We start from the raw sequence: 19,129 nt of genomic DNA on the forward strand, positions 1-19,129 counted from the left end.
TTCTGAGCAAACTGGGATAGTTGGTCACCATATGACACTTGTTAGCTATATGATCTTGAAGTAATTTTTAAGCCTTTGTATGTTTCAGTTCCTTCATGGTACAATGTGGATCATTTTACTTATTTCACTGGGTTGCTTTAAAATTAAACACAATAAGATGTACACATTGCTTAGCATAATGCATAGCGAATTGTAATAAGTAAAGTTATAAATAAGTAAATCAAGCTGTAATAATTGTTATTCCAAAAAATGCATTGACCAGTTGTCTCTTATTTCTACCAAGTGCCAAATAAATAAAGGCTTAAATAGATTAAAGAAAACCTTCTTGACTATCAGGATGCTAATATCAGAAGGCTTTGAGATGGCTTTCCCTCAGTTTTTACAATAAATTTTTTGGATATCAGTCTTAAATATCAGAGTTGTGGAGCTAGCTGCCTGGAACTGACATAAAGCTACAGGATTCTGTCAAGGACATTAAGACATTTGGAATGTTGATCAGGAGAAGCTGACTTTCCTAGGACATTTATTTTCATCATTCTTTCACTTGATGCCTACTGCCTATCCCATCACTACAAACATTTTATTGGCTTTTAAAGGCCTCTATGAGCTGGCTCCAAACCATGACTCAGTCCCAAATTCAACCAGTGATCCAACTAAATTTGTCCCTTGCTTTCCTTATCACATAGCTCATTTCTATCTTGGAATTTTCATTCATGTTATTACTCCCTTTTGGAATGTACCTGCCCATCCCTCCCACAAATATCTACAAGAGTTCACTCATTCTCCAAGACCAAATTCAGATTTAATATCTTCCAGAAACTTCTCTATGACTATTCTGGCTCATACTGACCTCTACATTCTTGCCTATCTACTCTTAACACACTACATCTAAATCACATGATTAAAGAGTAAGTGCTCCTCTCTTTACAAAACAGTCTTTCCCACTAGTTTATAGACTTCTTGAAGGAATCTTTTCTTTTCTTTCCAGAAAAGTTTCCCAACTCTTCTATTTCCCCTACCCTTCTACATCTGTTCCATCAGTAAATCCTATCAGCTCTTCCTTCAAAATTATCCTTCATTTTCACTCTTCTTCCCTAGTCAAAACCACCATCATCACTAAAATGGAAAACTTTAACAGGATCCTGACTGTCTTCTCTGCTTCTTCTCCTTCCATCTTCAACCATTTGTCACACAGGATTCAAGGCCCTCTTTAACAAATATGATCCAGAGCACATTGCTCCCTTGCCTTAAATGCTTCATTCATACTCAGAATGCAATCCAAGCTTATAACTATGATTTATAAGGCCTCACATAATATAAATCTTGCCAACCTCATTTCATGTCACTCTTTTTCTTTGCTTACTACAGTCCAACCCTACTGACTTTTTACTCTGACTCTTGAAAAACCATGCTTGTTCCCATTTTTGGACATTTGCACTTATTGGACCCTCTGTTTGAAATGTTCTACTTAGAAATCTTTATATGGCTCATTCATCCTCATTATTTAGGTCTCAATATAAATATCACATTCTTGGATTGGCCTTTCCCGAATATCCGCTCAAAATTAATGCCCTTTTCATTTTATCACATCACTATATTTTATTTCCTTCATGATATATATCACAATAAAAATTATCTTATTGTTTTATGAATGTGTTTTGGTGTGTTTTGATGTGTCTACTGTGGATCTTTGCAGAGAATAAGAATCATTCTTTCTTTTCACTTTTCTCCAGTCTTAGCACATTGAAGATGTACAATAAATATATTTTGAGTGAATGAATATGTGTGCAAATGAATGGCTCCATATGCTGCTCAAAACTCATAGCTCAGGGGTTGGTGTGGATAATAAAGTCTGATAGTTACTGAAGAGGATAGATAATAAAAAGAAGACATTCTGGGAAGTCATGTGCCTTTGGACTAGTACATCATCTAAATTTTCTCATATGGACATTATTATCCAAGCCACTCTCTCAATGCTCTTTAATACATTGCTTAGCATAATGCATATCCAAGCCACTCTTACAATACTGTTTTTGGAATCTTAGTATCCTCCTAACTCTTTGACCAATTCTTTTCTGTTTCCTTATTTTGACTTCTTTTCTTCCTTGTACCTCTTAAATGTTGATTTATGCTTTACGTTTTCTTTCCTATCACTTTACAGCTTATGGACTTGAACTATGAGAACACTCAAACTTGCTAGCCTGGACTACTTCTCCCATCTTTACATTTCTACCTAGCTACCTACTGTGAAATTCATACCACCTGAATTTCACCAGAAGCTTAAAAATTGACATACTCTAAAATGAGTACTTTCTACCCAAATCTTACTACCCTGTCCTTGTTTCTATACTTGCTAATTTGGTTAAATATGGTTAAATATGAATATATATATATATATATATATATATATATATTTCTATATATATTACAGAAACTGGAAACTTCAGGAATATTTTCTTCTTGCTCAGCCCCTCAGAAAAGTTCTGTAATTTCTCTCTCAAATAGCCCTCATTGCTACCCCTTCTCTCTATCCCTATTGCTTCCATTCATTGGCAGGCTCTTATTGCCTCTTGCAATAGCCTCCTACTTTGCCTCCTCTTAAGCCTTACTTCTCATTATTCCTTCACAGAGATGCTATTAGCATTTTGTGTGGGACTATTCTTCATTGTTTAAGACTGCCCTACATATTGCTGAAAGTTTTATCATATCTAACTCCCACCATCTAAATAATAGTATCACCTCCTCTATATCACCAGTCATTGTGACAAGTAAAAGTACCTCCACACAGTTCCAAACACCTTTTAGCATACCACCTTCAGTTGAGGGTCACTGAATAAAATCAGTTTGTGTTAACTTCTTCAGGCAAATTCTGCTTTTTTAAAAAAATATTTTATTTATTTATTTATTTATTTATTTATTTATTTATTTAATGGAGAGAGAGAGCACAATCAGGTAGAGTGGAAGGTAGAGGAAGAGGGAGAAGCAGGCTCCCCACTGAGCAGAAAGCCCAATGTGGGGCTCAATCCCACATTGGAATCATGGAATCATGACCTGAGCTGAAGGCAGACACTTTACTGATGGGGCCACCCAGGAACCCCCAGATGCTGCTTTCAAGTCACTACCCATAAGTGTCCTATTGCCTATAATAATGATCTCTTCACCACCCATTCCATTTCTGTGCCTGGTGACAGTTTACTCTTCTTCAAATGTTCATTTTGAATGCCTGCTTCCCTATAAGAGCTTTACTACACAAGTCAGGCAGAAATTGTTAGTTTTCTGTGTGTTAGTTTAGCTCTTGGCAAGACGGTACCATCATCTCTCCTTCATACTAACTGTGAGCTGCCTAATTCATCCTCGTATCCTCAGTATCCAGACCGCTTAGTGGAAGAAAACAGAGATTTACTGTTCTGTGAAAATGTTATTGTAAAATTAAGGGAAAATAAAAAGAAGTGAGGAATAAAAGAGAAGGAAAACCAGAGAGAAAGTCAAAAGAGGAAAGAAAAGATGCAGATTGTTGTCTGATTGCTGAGGCTAGGACTTCCAGTACTATGTTGAACAGCAGTGGTGAGAGTGGACATCCCTGTCTTGTTCCTGATCTTAGGGGAAAGGCTCCCAGTGCTTCCCCACTGAGAATGATATTTGCTGTGGGCTTTTCATAGATGGCTTTTAAGATGTCGAGGAATGTTCCCTCTATCCCTACACTCTGAAGAGTTTTGATCAGGAATGGATGCTGTATTTTGTCAAATGCTTTCTCTGCATCCAATGAGAGGATCATATGGTTCTTGGTTTTTCTCTTGCTGATATGATGAATCACATTGATTGTTTTACGGGTGTTGAACCAGCCTTGTGTCCCAGGGATAAATCCTACTTGGTCATGGTGAATAATTTTCTTAATGTACTGTTGGATCCTATTGGCCAGTATCTTGTTGAGAATTTTTGCATCCATGTTCATCAGGGATATTGGTCTGTAATTCTCCTTTTTGGTGGGGTCTTTGTCTGGTTTTGGAATTAAGGTGATGCTGGACTCATAGAACGAATTTGGAAGTACTCCATTTCTATACACTAACAATGAGACTGAAGAAAGAGAAATTAAGGAGTCAATCCCATTTACAATTGCACCCAAAAGCATAAGATACCTAGGAATAAACCGAACCAAAGAGGTAAAGGATCTATACCCTCAAAACTATAGAACACTTCTGAAAGAAATTGAGGAAGACACAAAGAGATGGAAAAATATTCCATGCTCATGGATTGGCAGAATTAATATTGTGAAAATGTCAATGTTACCCAGGGCAATATACACGTTTAATGCAATCCCTATCAAAATACCATGGACTTTCTTCAGAGAGTTAGAACAAATTATTTTAAGATTTGTGTGGAATCAGAAAAGACCCCGAATAGCCAGGGGAATTTTAAAAAAGAAAACCATATCTGGGGGCATCACAATGCCAGATTTCAGGTTGTACTACAAAGCTGTGGTCATCAAGACAGTGTGGTACTGGCACAAAAACAGACACATAGATCAGTGGAACAGAATAGAGAATCCAGAAGTGGACCCTGAACTTTATGGGCAACTAATATTCAATAAAGGAGGAAAGACTATCCATTGGAAGAAAGACAGTCTCTTCAACAAATGGTGCTGGGAAAATTGGACATCCACATGCAGAAGAATGAAACTAGACCACTCTCTTTCACCATACACAAAGATAAACTCAAAATGGATGAAAGATCTAAATGTGAGACAAGATTCCATCAAAATCCTAGAGAAGAACACAGGCAACACCCTTTTTGAACTCGGCCATAGTAACTTCCTGCAAGATACATCCACGAAGGCAAAAGAAACAAAAGCAAAAATGAACTATTGGGACTTGATCAAGATAAGAAGCTTTTGCACAGCAAAGGATACAGTCAACAAAACTCAAAGACAACCTACAGAATGGGAGAAGATATTTGCAAATGACATATCAGATAAAGGGCTAGTTTCCAAGATCTATAAAGAACTTCTTAAACTCAACACCAAAGAAACAAACAATCCAATCATGAAATGGGCAAAAGACATGAACAGAAATCTCACAGAGGAAGACATAGACATGGCCAACATGCACATGAGAAAATGTTCTGCATCACTTGCCATCAGGGAAATACAAATCAAAACCACAATGAGATACCACCTCACACCAGTGAGAATGGGGAAAATTAACAAGGCAGGAAACAACAAATGTTGGAGAGGATGTGGAGAAAAGGGAACCCTCATACACTGTTGGTGGGAATGTGAACTGGTGCAGCCACTCTGGAAAACTGTGTGGAGGTTCCTCAAACAGTTAAAAATGTACCTGCCCTACGACCCAGCAATTGCACTGTTGGGGATTTACCCCAAAGATACAAATGCAATGAAACGCCGGGACACCTGCACCCCGATGTTTATAGCAGCAATGGCCACGATAGCCAAACTGTGGAAGGAGCCTCGGTGTCCAACGAAAGATGAATGGATAAAGAAGATGTGGTTTATGTATACAATGGAATATTACTCAGCTTTTAGAAATGACAAATACCCACCATTTTCTTCAACGTGGATGGAACTGGAGGGTATTATGCTGAGTGAAGTAAGCCAGTCGGAGAAGGACAAACATTATATGTTCTCATTCATTTGGGGAATATAAATAATAGTGAAAGGGAATATAAGGGAAGGGGGAAGAAATGTGTGGGAAATATCAGAAAGGGAGACAGAACGTAAAGACTGCTAACTCTGGGAAACGAACTAGGGGTGGTAGAAGGGGAGGAGGGCGGGGGGTGGGAGTGAATGGGTGACGGGCACTGGGGGTTATTCTGTATGTTAGTAAATTGAACACCAATAAAAAATAAATTAGGGATCCCTGGGTGGCGCAGCGGTTTGGCGCCTGCCTTTGGCCCAGGGCGCGATCCTGGAGACCCGGGATCGAATCCCACGTCGGGCTCCCGGTGCATGGAGCCTGCTTCTCCCTCTGCCTGTGTCTCTGCCTCTCTCTCTCTCTCTGTGACTATCATAAATAAATAAAAAAATTAAAAAAAAAATAAAAAATAAAAAATAAATTAAAAAAAATAAAAAAATAAAAAATAAATTTCCCCTGGGAAGCCAAAAAAAAAAAGAAAAAGAAAAAAGAAAAGATACAGATTGAAGGAAAAAGTAAAAGAAAACAAGAGGTAGGGAAAAGGAAAAAAATTCTAAAAAGAGAAAGGAATACAAAGAAAGAAAATTAAAGAAGTGATGGAAGAAATGGGGAAAAGGGAAACCAAAGAAGAGGGAAAAATTAAAGGAAGAAATAAAAGGAAAAAAAGGAGAAAAGAGAGGGGAGAGAAGGAAAAGGAGAAAGAGAAAAGAAGGAAGATAAAAAGAAGAGAGATAAAAGAATGAAAGAAGAAAATTAAAAAGAAGAAAGGACAAAAATAAGATGGAGAAAGAATAGATGGAAGTAAAAGAAGGAAAGAATGAATGAATAAAGAATAAATGAGAGATTAAAGGAGATAAGAAAAGGAAGAAGAAAAATGAGAGAGGACAGGAAAAAGGAGTGGTGGAAAGAAAATAAGATTAAAAGGTGTGGGGAGAGGGGAATAATGAATAAAGAAAGCTCCAATGGTGAAAAAAAGAAAGAAACCCTGAGAGACTAGGGAAATAATAAATAATAAATGCTCTCTTTGCTTGTTGAGAACTCTAACATGAGTTTCATGGAAAATAACACATTACAAGCCCTAGTTTTTTTCTGTCGCTTTTCCTATCCATTAAAGCTCTAGAATCATTAGTTCTACTGGAAGAACTGAGGTATGTAAGATAATATTTTTAAATACAATTGTTTATGTCTATTAAGTGTGATATAAACTTATTAAAATCTAAAACAAAGGAAAAGAATATTAAAACAAATAACCAATAAACCCATAGGACTCAAACATTCTTAACACTTCACTGAATTTTTTCTGGACATTTGTTTTTCTAGTTTGTTAAGCATAAATGTAGGCGTTCAGTACTGGGCTTTTGCTAATAAGGAAATCCAGGAATCTTTTTTTTTAAGATTTATTTATTCACGATAGACAGAGAGGGAGGCAGAGACACAGGCAGAGGGAGAAGCAGGCTCCACGCAGGGAGCCCCACGTAGGACTCGATCCTGGGCCTCCAGGATCACTCCCTGGGCCAAAGGCAGGTGCCAAACCGCTGAGCCACCCAGGGATCCCCAGGAATCTTTAATGGGGGAACAGAAGACTAGCTGAGGACAAAGCACAATCCCAGGGCAGCACATTGACAAGTCCTTGAAACAGGCAGGACATTCCTCTACAGACTCAACAGCCTCGATGGTAATACTTTGCTAAGGGCAAAAGGCAATCTTAGCCCAACCCCAGGATCCTGTCAGTCTACTTTATTTTTTTCCAATATTTTATTCATTCATGAGACACATACACACACACACACACACACACACACACAGAGAGAGAGAGAGAGAGAGAGAGAGAGAGAGAGAAACCGAGAGGCAAAGACACAGGCAGAGGGAGAAGCAGGCTCCATACAGGAAGCCCGATTTGATACTTGATCCTGGGACTCTGGGATCATGCCCTGAGCCAAAGACACATACTTAAACTGCTGAGCCACCCAGGCATCCCTCTGATCATCTTTAAAATAATATTGCTTGCCTAAGCTAGACAACTTGAGGTAACCCTCAGAGAAATTGCCACAATAGCTCATGTATAGACAATCTTCTTGTTATTCTGTGGGGATAACAAGAGCCCATAAGTATATGATTATTTAAACAACCAAAGAATGGAATTCCCCAGCAATTGCATATACAACTAGCACTTTGAAAATTCTGTATGGCTGGGATGTCAAAATTGTTCCCCTTTTTAAAGAAAGATATTTTATTTATTTATTCATGAGAGATACAGAGAGAGGCAGAGACACAGGCAGAGGGAGAAGCAGGCTTCATGCAGGGAGCCCAATGTGGGACTCGATCCTGGGACTCCAGGATGATGCCCTGAGCTGAAGGAAGGCGCTAAACCACTAAGCCACCCACGGATCCCCCAAAATTGCTCCTTTAGAGCCAGAGCATACCCTACCACATGGGGTTAAATATGGACTTAACGGAGATGACCACACTTTATGATTGGATTGGATGTTACATTTAGGGATGCCCAACATTGTATGACTGTCTCCTAATGTGATCCCAATGGCTATGCCACTCTGATTCATGGTCACGGCTTTGATAGGCCATGGCTGGATAAGTCACTGTAATCTGGGCTTTGCCTGGATGCACATATATATCATTACCATTACCAACCCAGCCAACCTTCCACATTTAAAACAGTGGACATGTTTTATGTTTCATTGTTATGATTGCCTAGCATCCACTTTTCTTCCCTCTTTGAGACCAGATGATGTTGTTTGGAACATGGAACTTCTTAATAAGTACATGGTCAAAGCCCTAAATGACACTCAATGTAGAATGTCTCTATTAAATACTAAAGCAACACAAATGTGTTGAAGCATTTTTACAAAACGGAATGACATTAGATGTTTTAACTGTTACACAAGATAAAACGTATGTTATCATTTAAAAATGCTGTATATACATTCCAGATGACCACAAAAATATTTCTGGGTTTCTATCTAACATAAATACTCAAATTGGTGCTTTAAAGGACCTCTCTCTAGCGATTGCTTTGAACTCCTGGACTAAAAGAAAATTACCAAAGTTCAGCTATCAAAGGTCTTCACTTTCTCATTATAATGTTAACCTTAATTTTCTCATTTCTGGTGTCTCCCTGCCTACTGAGACACTTCATTGCCATAATTTTCAGCTGAAAGATGATCCTGTCTACTCAAGAAGGTTCATGTGTTGTCCTCATTGGATTCAGCTGCCTTCTCCTTTTTATAATTCCCCAATATGTTCCCCAACTGACCAACATTGACCCATTGGTATGGACATCTCTACGCCCCTACTCAGCAGGAGGAAGTTACAGAAGATGACACCTTCCACCTTCAACAACCTTAAAGATTTAAGGGTCAAAATTGTTGAGGGGGAGGGAATGCCTGTGCAGCTCAGCGGTTGAGCGTCTGTCTTTGGCTCAGGGCATGATCCTGGGGTTCTGGGATCGAGTCCCACATCAGGCTCCCTGCGAGGAGCCTGCTTCTCCCTCTGCCTGTGTCTCTGCCTCTCTCTCTGTGGGTCTCTCATGAATAAATAAATAAAATATTTGAAAAAATTGTTCAGGGGGGAAGTGTTGGGGGAACAGAGGATTAGTTGAGGACAAAGCAGGATCCCAGCAAAGTACATTGACAAGTCCTTGAAACAGGCAGAGGGACATTCCTCTACAGACTCAACTGCTTTGATCGTAATACTTTGCTAAGGGCAAAAGGCAATTTTATCCCAACCCCCAGGATCCTGTAAGTCTACTTTAATACACAAAAATTCCTTTAGAAATTTCCTTTATCTCTAAACCCTAAAGATATGCGTTGGCAATCATTCTCCAAGCACATAGCCCACCATACATCTGAAGGGTCTCATTACTCAGGTTTTATTAGACGGTAATAAGTGACCTTTTCCCAACAATAGCTAGCCCCCTCAAGGTCCTGGAAACCTTGCTTCCAAAATTCCTTAGAGACTACACTATCCTCAACCCCTCCCCTAAATCCCATGTGTATAATCAGCCACTGCTCACAGGCCCAGGGCAGCAGCTCTTTCTGCTTTAATAAAATCACCATCTTGCATCAAAGACATCTCAAGAATTCTTTCTTGGTTGTTGGCTCCGGACCTCACCCCACCAAACCTCACTTATATTCCAAGACTTCATCAATCTTGACCAAGAGTAACCTTTCAAATCTTTACTCTAATAAACCCATCACTCCCGCTTTCCCCATATCACCAATCAGAATGTTTTTAAGCCATCTACAGCAACCCTCCTTGGGCCTCCTTTTGAGTGGCACAAAAATAATTTCATTTATCCAGAGTAAGAGTGAGTATGTGGAGGCATATAAACTTGACTGAGGAGGCTGACTAATTTTGCAGGAAGAAGAGTAAACCTAGGGGTATTTTTGTGACCAAGGCTAGAGAAGAGTGTCTTTTTTTCTTCCTCTTACTTCCTCCTCTTCCCCTACCCCTTCTCCTCCTCCTCTTCCTCCTTCTCTCCATCCCTCCCTCCCTTACCACCATCCTCTGCTTTCTTTCTTTCTTTCTTTCTTTCTTTCTTTCTTTCTTTCTTTCTTTCTTTCTTCTTTCCTTCTTTCTTTCTTCTTTTTCCTTTCTTTATTTCAAGACTTTCTCATCTAGAAGTTCCCTACCTTATGCCCAAGAGCTTGTGTCTGTTGTTATTTTAATCTCCATAAACTGCTGTTCCTAATTTGCTAACAATAACTCTGTCTAACCAAGAAAGTATCCCAAGTAGATGGACAGAAATGAAGTCCCAAGAAGTCTATTGAGACCAACTTTATGTCAAATATTTTTCAAATCTAGTGCCAAGATGTAATTATTAAGTTGTCAAAGAGACTTGTTTGGTTTACAGATTTATTTCTAAATATGAATGGAATTTAAAGAACTAAAATAAAAGCTTAGTGGAGACTGCATGGAACTGCCAGATTTTTCTGACAAATACTATTGCCACCTACTGCCTGAAATAATAATGCATCCTAGCGATTGCAAAAAAAAAAAATACTGCTAAGTGATAAAATGTCAGACATTAATGGAATCTAAAGAAATGTTCTAGTCAATTTTTTTCATGAAATAAAAATAGGGAAATTAGAGGAAGGGAGACAGAAAGGGATGAGGGGACGGGGTGGGAGTAGAGGGAGAGAGAGAGAGAGACAGAGGGAGAGAAAGGAAAGGAGAGACAGAGGGAGAGAAAGGAAAGGAAGGAGGGAAGAAAGGGGAAAGATAGGAAAGGAAGGAGAGGGAGGGGGGTGGGGGGTGGGACAGAGAAATAAAAGAAGGAAGAAATCTAGCCATAGAGTGGGGGTTGGTTAGACCAAAATTAAATAGCAAATTAATGAAAGAACTTAAACTAAAAGCTTTTATGCTCGATTCCTGGGCTGAAACTATCACAGTACACCCCCACACTATTCCCACCAGCAGTTTGCAGAAATCCTCACAAAATATTAGAGTTGAAAGCACTTATAGGTGTATCTTATGAACCTCCCTCCAATGTAAGGACTATATCTATAAAATCTCTACATAGCCATGGGACTACACATCCAAGTCCACCCTCTACCTATATAAGAATTGCCCTGACGCTGGGCAGCATCCTTGCTTCTTTCCTGTTGCTCCAGAAAAGATCTTCCCCAGATCTTTACTTTATATCTGCAGCTAAAAAAAAAAAAACCCAAATAACCAGAACATAGGAGTACACATTGAGGAGAGAGAAGAGTGTTTTGAAAACTTCCATGTACCCTCAACATGTCTTCTTTTCTTTTCACTAGCCCCCCTCACCCAGTGCCATGCCCAATAGAGCTCTAAGCCTAGGGCCAGCCATTAAGGCACTTACCAGCATTGTCAGGCTGCATGATGGCCATGACAAAGGTATGAGGAAAGAGCATGGCTGCGCTCTTCCTCATGCCCTGAAGCTTCACTGTGTTGCCCTGGAATATGACTCCATGCACGTCAGTCTCTGTGCCCAAACCAAGCAAATGCCAGGCCACTGTATCACCCTTGCACATGTCCAGGCTGGGCAGGTTAGAGAACAGAAACCCATTAATGGCTGGAAAACAAAAACACAAGACAGAACAGGAAGATGAGATCAGACTACTCAGGCACTGACCAGAAGCATAGCATCATAGAGATGATGGTTTCCAACAACTTGAAATTTCTGGGTTACATTAAACTCTTATGCCTTCTTCTCTAAGCCAATTTAGTTGTCCTTATGAAGATATGCCTCTTTGGAATGATGGTCCAACTTGTCTTTCTGACCTCCCCTCCTGCCCCTCCTCTACCACACTTCAAATTCTTGTAAAACTGAAGTACTTTCCACTACCACAACTCCTTCACATATACACATACACAAGGATATCAGCCTCTACTAATTCCACTCTCCTGAAACTCTCCTCCCTTAGCTTCTATAGCACCACACTTTCTTGGTTCTCTTACATTCTCTCTGATTGTTCCTCCTTCATCTTGTTCTTTTTCTCCATTCCTCCATAAATTACTGGGGTCCCCCCAAATTTCCATATTCATCTTTCAATCTGTCTCTTTTTCTTCACTTCACTGTTACTGCCTAGGTTCTGGCCCTCACCATTTCTGGTCTGAACTTCTGCAAAAACCCTCACTCTGGCACCCCTGCTTGCAGTCTATCCTCCCATGCCTCCTCACACACAGGTACACAACATTGTTGTGAGTTCTATTTGTTTCTGTATCCCCATAGCCTTAAACATGCTAGATGTTTATAAAACATATGTTGAGTTTTCACATGCTGTTCTTTCTGCCTAGAGTACATTTTTCCTCCAGTCTTTATACAGAAAACTACTACTCATCCATCATGCTCCAGCTCAAATGTCACCTCCCATGTGCCGTTATCTCTCTCTCTCTCTCTCTCTCTCCCTTTCTCTCCTCCCTCTCCTCCCTCTCTTTCTCTTTCTCTCTCTCTCATTTCCATGAAACATCCCCCACACATACACAAAATTCTTCCATATCACTTACCACAGAGTCAAATGATTTACTTAAAAGTCCATCTCCCACACTAGATTGCCCTAGCAGGAAGGACATTATATTTTTTTATGTATCAGTATGACTGCCAAATCACCTGGCATGTATGCTTGTACTACTCAGGTGCTCCATTAAGTTCAAAACTGAAATGAACTTGGTTTGCAGGATTGGTTTCCCAGCTGATATAACTTACTGGTGATGAGAACCAAGAGATGGAGTCATAAGACAACACATTCATGACTCCCTCCCATCCTCCACACTCCTCTTGAAAATACAGGGAGAACTGATTAAAGCTGACCCCTTTTCAATGTCCCCACACCCACTAGAACTATCTTTAATAAGTAGCCCTGTTTGGTAATTCCCCAAAATGCTTATGAGAACATTGCTAATCTGATTCTGCTTCCTTTGCCTGTAATGTTTAATTGCAAACCTATTTAGCCTTTGAACCCTAGCTCAAGCTCTCTCTTCCAGGAATCCTTTAATTCAATTGTTCCTCATTAATGTTCTCCTCCTATGAACTCCATATCACTTGAAAGCTGTTTCACACAATTAAGCATTTAATTATAGTTGATCTTGGATTGTTCTATAATTATTTCATGTGTGTTAATAGTCTCATTTCATGGCAAAATGCTGGGAGCTCTTTGCAAACTGGGGACCATGTCTTCCCATTCACTCACTCACCCATCCACCTACATGTCTACTCATTAATTTGTTAGTTCACTTGTTCAATAAACATTTGCTATGTATTAGAAAGTGTAGACAATACAGAAATAAGCAATAAACAGTACTCACCTTTAAGGAGACTACACTCTAGCAGAAGTAAAAAACCATGCAACAAATAAATATATAGAACATACAATTAAAATAGTCTGATAAATTGCAACAGTGGTTCAGATGAGGGTGTCATCATCCTGGGGTTGGGTGACAAAGAATGGTTACATGGATGAAGTAGCTTTTGAGTAGGATGTTAGAGAATGAAAAGAATTTCAACAGGCTAAGGGCGAAAATGTAAGGAGAGGCCTTTCTTTTTATTTTATTTACTTATGTTTTTTAAATTTTAAAAATATTATTTTAATTCAAGTTGCCAACATATAGTATAACACCCAGTGCTCATCACATCACATGAGGAGAGGCATTTCAACTAAAGGGCAAAACATTGTAAAGGCATGAAGTCAGAAAAGTACAAGATATATCTATATAAGAGAAAAATAGCCCCATTTGGATGGAGTATGGAGTTGAGGAGCAAGGGTAGTAGTCAATAAGGAAGAAGGAGATAAGACAGGAAAGGTATCATTCCAGCTTTCTCTCCTCACTTTCTAGTGGATTCCTTGTCTGCAATCATTTCACAGCACATTTTTCCAGTGTCCCCCATTCTGTGTAACACAGGACACAGCACAACCAGGTGTTAAATATAAGATCTGTTGCCTTAGATTTAATTCTTCAATCTAGCTCATGTCTTGGGTAGAGCTGACCAATTGGATCAGTTCTTTCAAGGATGGAACATGATTAATGTTAGGTTAGATTTTTACATGTAACCTCCCAACTGCAGCTGGGGGCAAAAGCCTTCCCATACCATGCATCTGATTGGAATCTTGGAAACCCTTGACATCCTCTGAGAGCAGTCGAGAATCCAACATAGCAGCTGCTTGATTGGCATTGCTGTACCAGCTCTTGTTCTCATCCAACACAGTAAAAAGGAGAAAAAATTCCTTATCCACTCCTTTCTGTAGATCCATGGAAGAGAACATAGGAAAGAATGACAATGGTTTCAGCAGTTGTGGGCTGTGCAAATCCAGACCCAATGAGCTCTGATTCTTTCCTATTTATTTTTCCAGACACAGAAACAAGCCCATACCTCCTTCCTAGAGTTGTAGTTGTTGCTAGGCAGTTTTTCCTCAGCTGATTTCAAATTGAAGGTGGGTGAAAGAGGTCAGAACTATGTGACAAGATGATAGAGGAGGAATGCATGAAAGGGGACAGAGAAGAAGCACAAGGTGGGGATTATGGAGAAGTACAGAGAGTGATAGAAGAGACCTTAGAGTTAGCTGGGGAAAGGAGTGGGGAAATGTGGCTAGCAGATCAGGAAAGGACTCTATATGGAGGGGATTAGAAAATAAAAGAAAGGATGTGTAATTGCTACTGATATATTATGTAATTGCTATTAATATATTATTTTATTATTATTTATTATTTTCATTATTATTATTACTTCTAACTTTTACTGAGTGTTTACTATGCAATCTAGACACTATGATAAACACTTCATATGGATTATTTTAATTAATCATCATAGAAACCCAAGATACTTCTTTCATTGTTAACCCTTTACTACAGACGAAGAAACTGAGGCAAAGAGAGCTTAAGCAACTTGCCCAGGGTTATACAGCTAGAAATGGTGAGCTGTACATGAAAGAATACAGACCAATATTAAAAGAGATTTAAGAATATAATCTCAAGTGTTAGGGGGCATTGAGGGTTTTTTTTTAAGAGATGATGAGAAGATACAAAATAGAAAGGAATGGAGACTAAGATATTTATGAGTGAAAGAATAGTATGCAAAATAGCATGAGATCACCAACTGATAATTTCTGATTAAATACCTTGGTTATTTTTTTCTGTTCCAACATCTCTTGAACCTAGTTCCATTTTCAACTCCTATTTAGTAACATAGCCTTCTCTTCCTCCCAGCAGGCTTTCCAGCTAAAAACCTTTGTAATAACCTGTTTGCCATCTGCATCCAAGGCACCCGCCCTGCACACCAACAGGGGGCCCACCAGACCCGAATTTGTATCTCTTATGGGATCTGCAGCAGAGAAGTACATCCAGGTGAGACACGCTGGATCCTGAGCAGCAGGGCCAGCATGGGAGGGGACTGTCCAGCGGTATGTTACTTTCTCAAAGGGCCTAGCCACCAAGCCAGTGTAGGATGAGCCTGCAGGGGGAAAAAATAGGACTCGTCACATTAGCTAGAATGAGAATCATCAGTTCCTAACTGTGAGGTACATTGTTAAACTACAAGGCATTTGGAGCAGCAGCAGTATGCAATACAGAATATTAAAAAGTATCCCAGAATAGGAGTGAAGACATCTAGGTGGTTCAGGGGTTGAGCATCTGCCTTTGACTTGGTTGTGATTCCGGGGTCCTGGGATCAAGGCCTCCATTGGGCTCCACACGGGAAGCCTGCTTCTCCAACTTTTCCTACACCTCTGCCTGTCTCTATGCGTCTCTCATGAACAAATAAATAAAGTCTTTAAAAACGTAAACTTCCCAGGTTTCAGTTTTCTAAGCTCATAGCACCTAAGGATTAAAAGGGCCTTTAAAACTTATTTGTAGAGGGGGGGCAAGATGGCGGAAGAGTAGGGTCCCCAAGTCACCTGTCCCCACCAAAGTACCTAGATAACCTTCAAATCATCCTGAAAATCTACGAATTCAGCCTGAGATTTAAAGAGAGAACAGCTGGAATGCTACAGTGAGAAGAGTTCATGCTTCTATCAAGGTAGGAAGACGGGGGGAAAAAGAAATAAACAAAAGGCATCCAAGGGGGAGGGGCCCCGTGAGGAGCCGGGCTAAGGCCGGGGCGAGTGTCCCCAGGACAGGAGAGCCCCGTCCCGGAGAAGCAGGAGCTGCACCAACCTTCCCAGGTGGAAAGGCACCCGCAGGGAGTTAGAGCAGGACCCCAGGAGGGCGGGGATGCCTTCAGGCTCCCGGGGACACTAACAGACACCTGCCCGCCCCAGGGAGAGTGCCCCGAGCTCCCTAAAGGGCAGCAGCACCTGCACGGCTGGACCCGGGAGCAGCTCAGAGGGGCTCAGGCGGCGGCTCCACGCGGGAGGGGCTTTGCGACCCCGGGAGCAGCTCGGAAGGGGCTCAGGCGGAGGCTCAGTGCGGAGGGGGCCGCGCGGCCACCGGAGCAGCTTGGTGGGGCTCAGGCGGCAGCTCGGCAGAGAGGGGGCTGCACTGCTGGGAGTATGAATCCAACAGCACACGCCGGGAGCACAGGACGCCAGGGACACAGCCCTGGATCCGGTCTTCCCCCGGGACAGGCAGAAGCCAAGAGGGCACAGAACAGCAAGGACATTCCTGCCCCAGGTGAGCAGATCAGCGGACCCACCCCCGGAGCATCCAGGCCCCTGCAGACTGAGAGCTCCCTAGTTGCTGCAGGAGCTGAATCCAGGGCTCCAGGGATGACCGCCTCCACTGTGGTTGTTCCTCCTGGGGCCTCACGGTAAGCCCACTGAGCCTCACAGTGGCCTCACCAGATAAGCAGCTTAAACATCACTCACTGACCCCTGCACTAGGCAGGGGGCTGAGCAGCTCCCCCAAGTGCTAACACCTGAAAATCAGCACAACAGGCCCCTCTCCCAGAAGACCAGCTAAACGGACAGGGGAAAAACAAATTATTGACCAACCAACACTGGAAAGTTCCAGGGGAAGTCAAGGAACTTACAGTATACAGAATCAGAGGATACTCCACCTTGTTTTTTTTTACTTTTTCATTTCTGTTTGCTTCCCCCCCCCTTTTTTTCTTTTTTCTCTTTTTCTTCTTTTTTTCTCTTTTTCTCTTTATTCTTCCTTTTTTCCTTTTATCTTTTTATCTTTTCCTTTCCTTCTTTCTCTTCTCTCTTTTTCATCTTTTCCCAATACAACTTGTTTTTGGCCACTCTGCACTGAGCAAAATGACTAGAAGGAAAACTCACCTCAAAAGAAAGAATAAGAAACAGTTCTCTCTCCCACAGAGTTACAAAATCTGGATTAAAATTCAATGTCAGGGATCCCTGGGTGGCGCAGCGGTTTAGCGCCTGCCTTTGGCCCAGGGCGTGATCCTGGAGACCCGGGATCGAATCCCACATCGGGCTCCCGCTGCATGGAGCCTGCTTCTCCCTCTGCCTGTGTCTCTGCCTCTCTCTCTCTCTCTGTGTGACTATCATACATAAATAATAAAAAAAATAAAATAAAATAAAATAAAATTCAATGTCATTAAACCAAGTCAGAAGTACTATTATAAAGCTAATGGTGGCTCTAGAAAAAAAGCAAAAGGACTCAAGAGACTTCATGACTGCAGAATTTAGAGTTAATCAGGCAGAAATTAAAAATCAATTGAATGAAATGCAATCCAAACTAGAAGTCCTAAGAACGAGGGTTAATGAGGTGGAAGAACGAGTGAGTGACATAGAAGACTAGTTGATGGCAAAGAGGGAAACTGAGGAAAAAAGACAAAAGATCATGAGGATAGATTAAGGGAAATAAGTGACAGACTGAGGAAGAAAAACCTACGTTTAATCAGGGTTCCTGAGGGTGCCGAACGAGACAGAGGTCCAGAATATGTATTTGAACAAATCAAAGCTGAAAACTTTCCTAATCTGGGAAGGGAAACAGGCATTCAGATCCAGGAAATAGAGAGATTTCCCCCGCTAAAATCAATAAAAACCGTTCAACACCTCGACATTTAATAGTGAAACTTGCAAATTCCAAAGATAAAGAGAAGATCCTTAAAGCAGCAAGAGACAAGAGATCGCTAACTTATATGGGGAGAAATATCAGATTAACAGCAGACTCTCCACAGAGACCTGGCAGGCCACAAAGGGCTGGCAGGATATATTCAGGGTCCTAAATGAGAAAAACAAGTAACCAAGAATACTTTAACCAGCAAGGCTCTCATTCAGAATGGAAGGAGAGATAAAGGGCTTGCAAAACACGTGGGAACTGAAAGAATATGTGACCTCCAAACCAGCTCTGCAAGAAATTTTGAGAGGAACTCTTAAAATCCCCTTTAAGAAGAAGTCCAATGGGACAATCCACAAAAACACGGACTGAATAGATATCGTGATGACACTAAACTCATATCTTTCAATAGTAACACTGAACATGAATGGGCTTAATGACCCATCAAAAAGCACAGGGTGTCAGACTGGATAAAAAAGCAGGACCCATCTATTTGATGTCTACAAGAGAATCATCTTAGACAGAAGGACACCTCCAGCATGAAAATAAAAGGTTGGAGAACCATTTACCATTCAAATGGTCCTCAAAAGAAAGCAGGGGTAGCCATCCTTATATCAGATAAACTAAAATTTACCCCGAAGACTGTAGTGAGAGATGAAGAGGGACACTATATCATACTTAAAGGATCTATCCAACAAGAAGACTTAACAATCCTCAATATATATGCCCCGAATGCGGGAGCTGCCAAATATATCAATAAATTAATAACCAAAGTTAAGAAATACTTAGATAATAATACACTTATACTTGGTGACTTCAATCTAGCGCTTTGTACACTCGATAGGTCTTATAATCACAACATCTCCTAAGAAATGAGAGCTTTAAATGATACACTGGACCACATGGATTTCACAGATATCTACAGAACTTTACATCCAAACTCACTGAATATACATTGTTCTCAAGTGCACATGGAACTTTCTCCAGAATAGACCACACACTGGGTCACAAATCAGGTCTCAACCGATACCAAAAGATTG

At 40.6% G+C, this 19,129-nt stretch overlaps 1 protein-coding gene across 5 annotated transcripts in view; it reads right to left on the reverse strand.

The window, feature by feature from the left end:
• The window catches only part of HEPH (hephaestin), a 107,409-nt gene that overhangs the window by 40,225 nt on the left and 48,055 nt on the right, over positions 1 to 19,129 (reverse strand). For all 5 annotated transcript variants that reach the window (XR_013374369.1, XM_077887370.1, XM_077887369.1 and 2 more), the window contains exons 10-12: positions 15,368 to 15,579; positions 14,221 to 14,371; positions 11,494 to 11,706 (exon numbers count right to left, since the gene is read on the reverse strand). Coding sequence is in view for 4 of the 5 variants with exons in the window: in XM_077887370.1 (XP_077743496.1) it covers positions 11,494 to 11,706; positions 14,221 to 14,371; positions 15,368 to 15,579 (576 nt within the window). In the remaining variant the exon portion in view is untranslated. The remainder of the gene's footprint in view (positions 1 to 11,493; positions 11,707 to 14,220; positions 14,372 to 15,367; positions 15,580 to 19,129) is intronic.

The sequence above is a fragment of the Canis aureus genome, chromosome X, assembly GCF_053574225.1.
Source record: "Canis aureus isolate CA01 chromosome X, VMU_Caureus_v.1.0, whole genome shotgun sequence".
Lineage (NCBI taxonomy): Eukaryota > Metazoa > Chordata > Mammalia > Carnivora > Canidae > Canis > Canis aureus.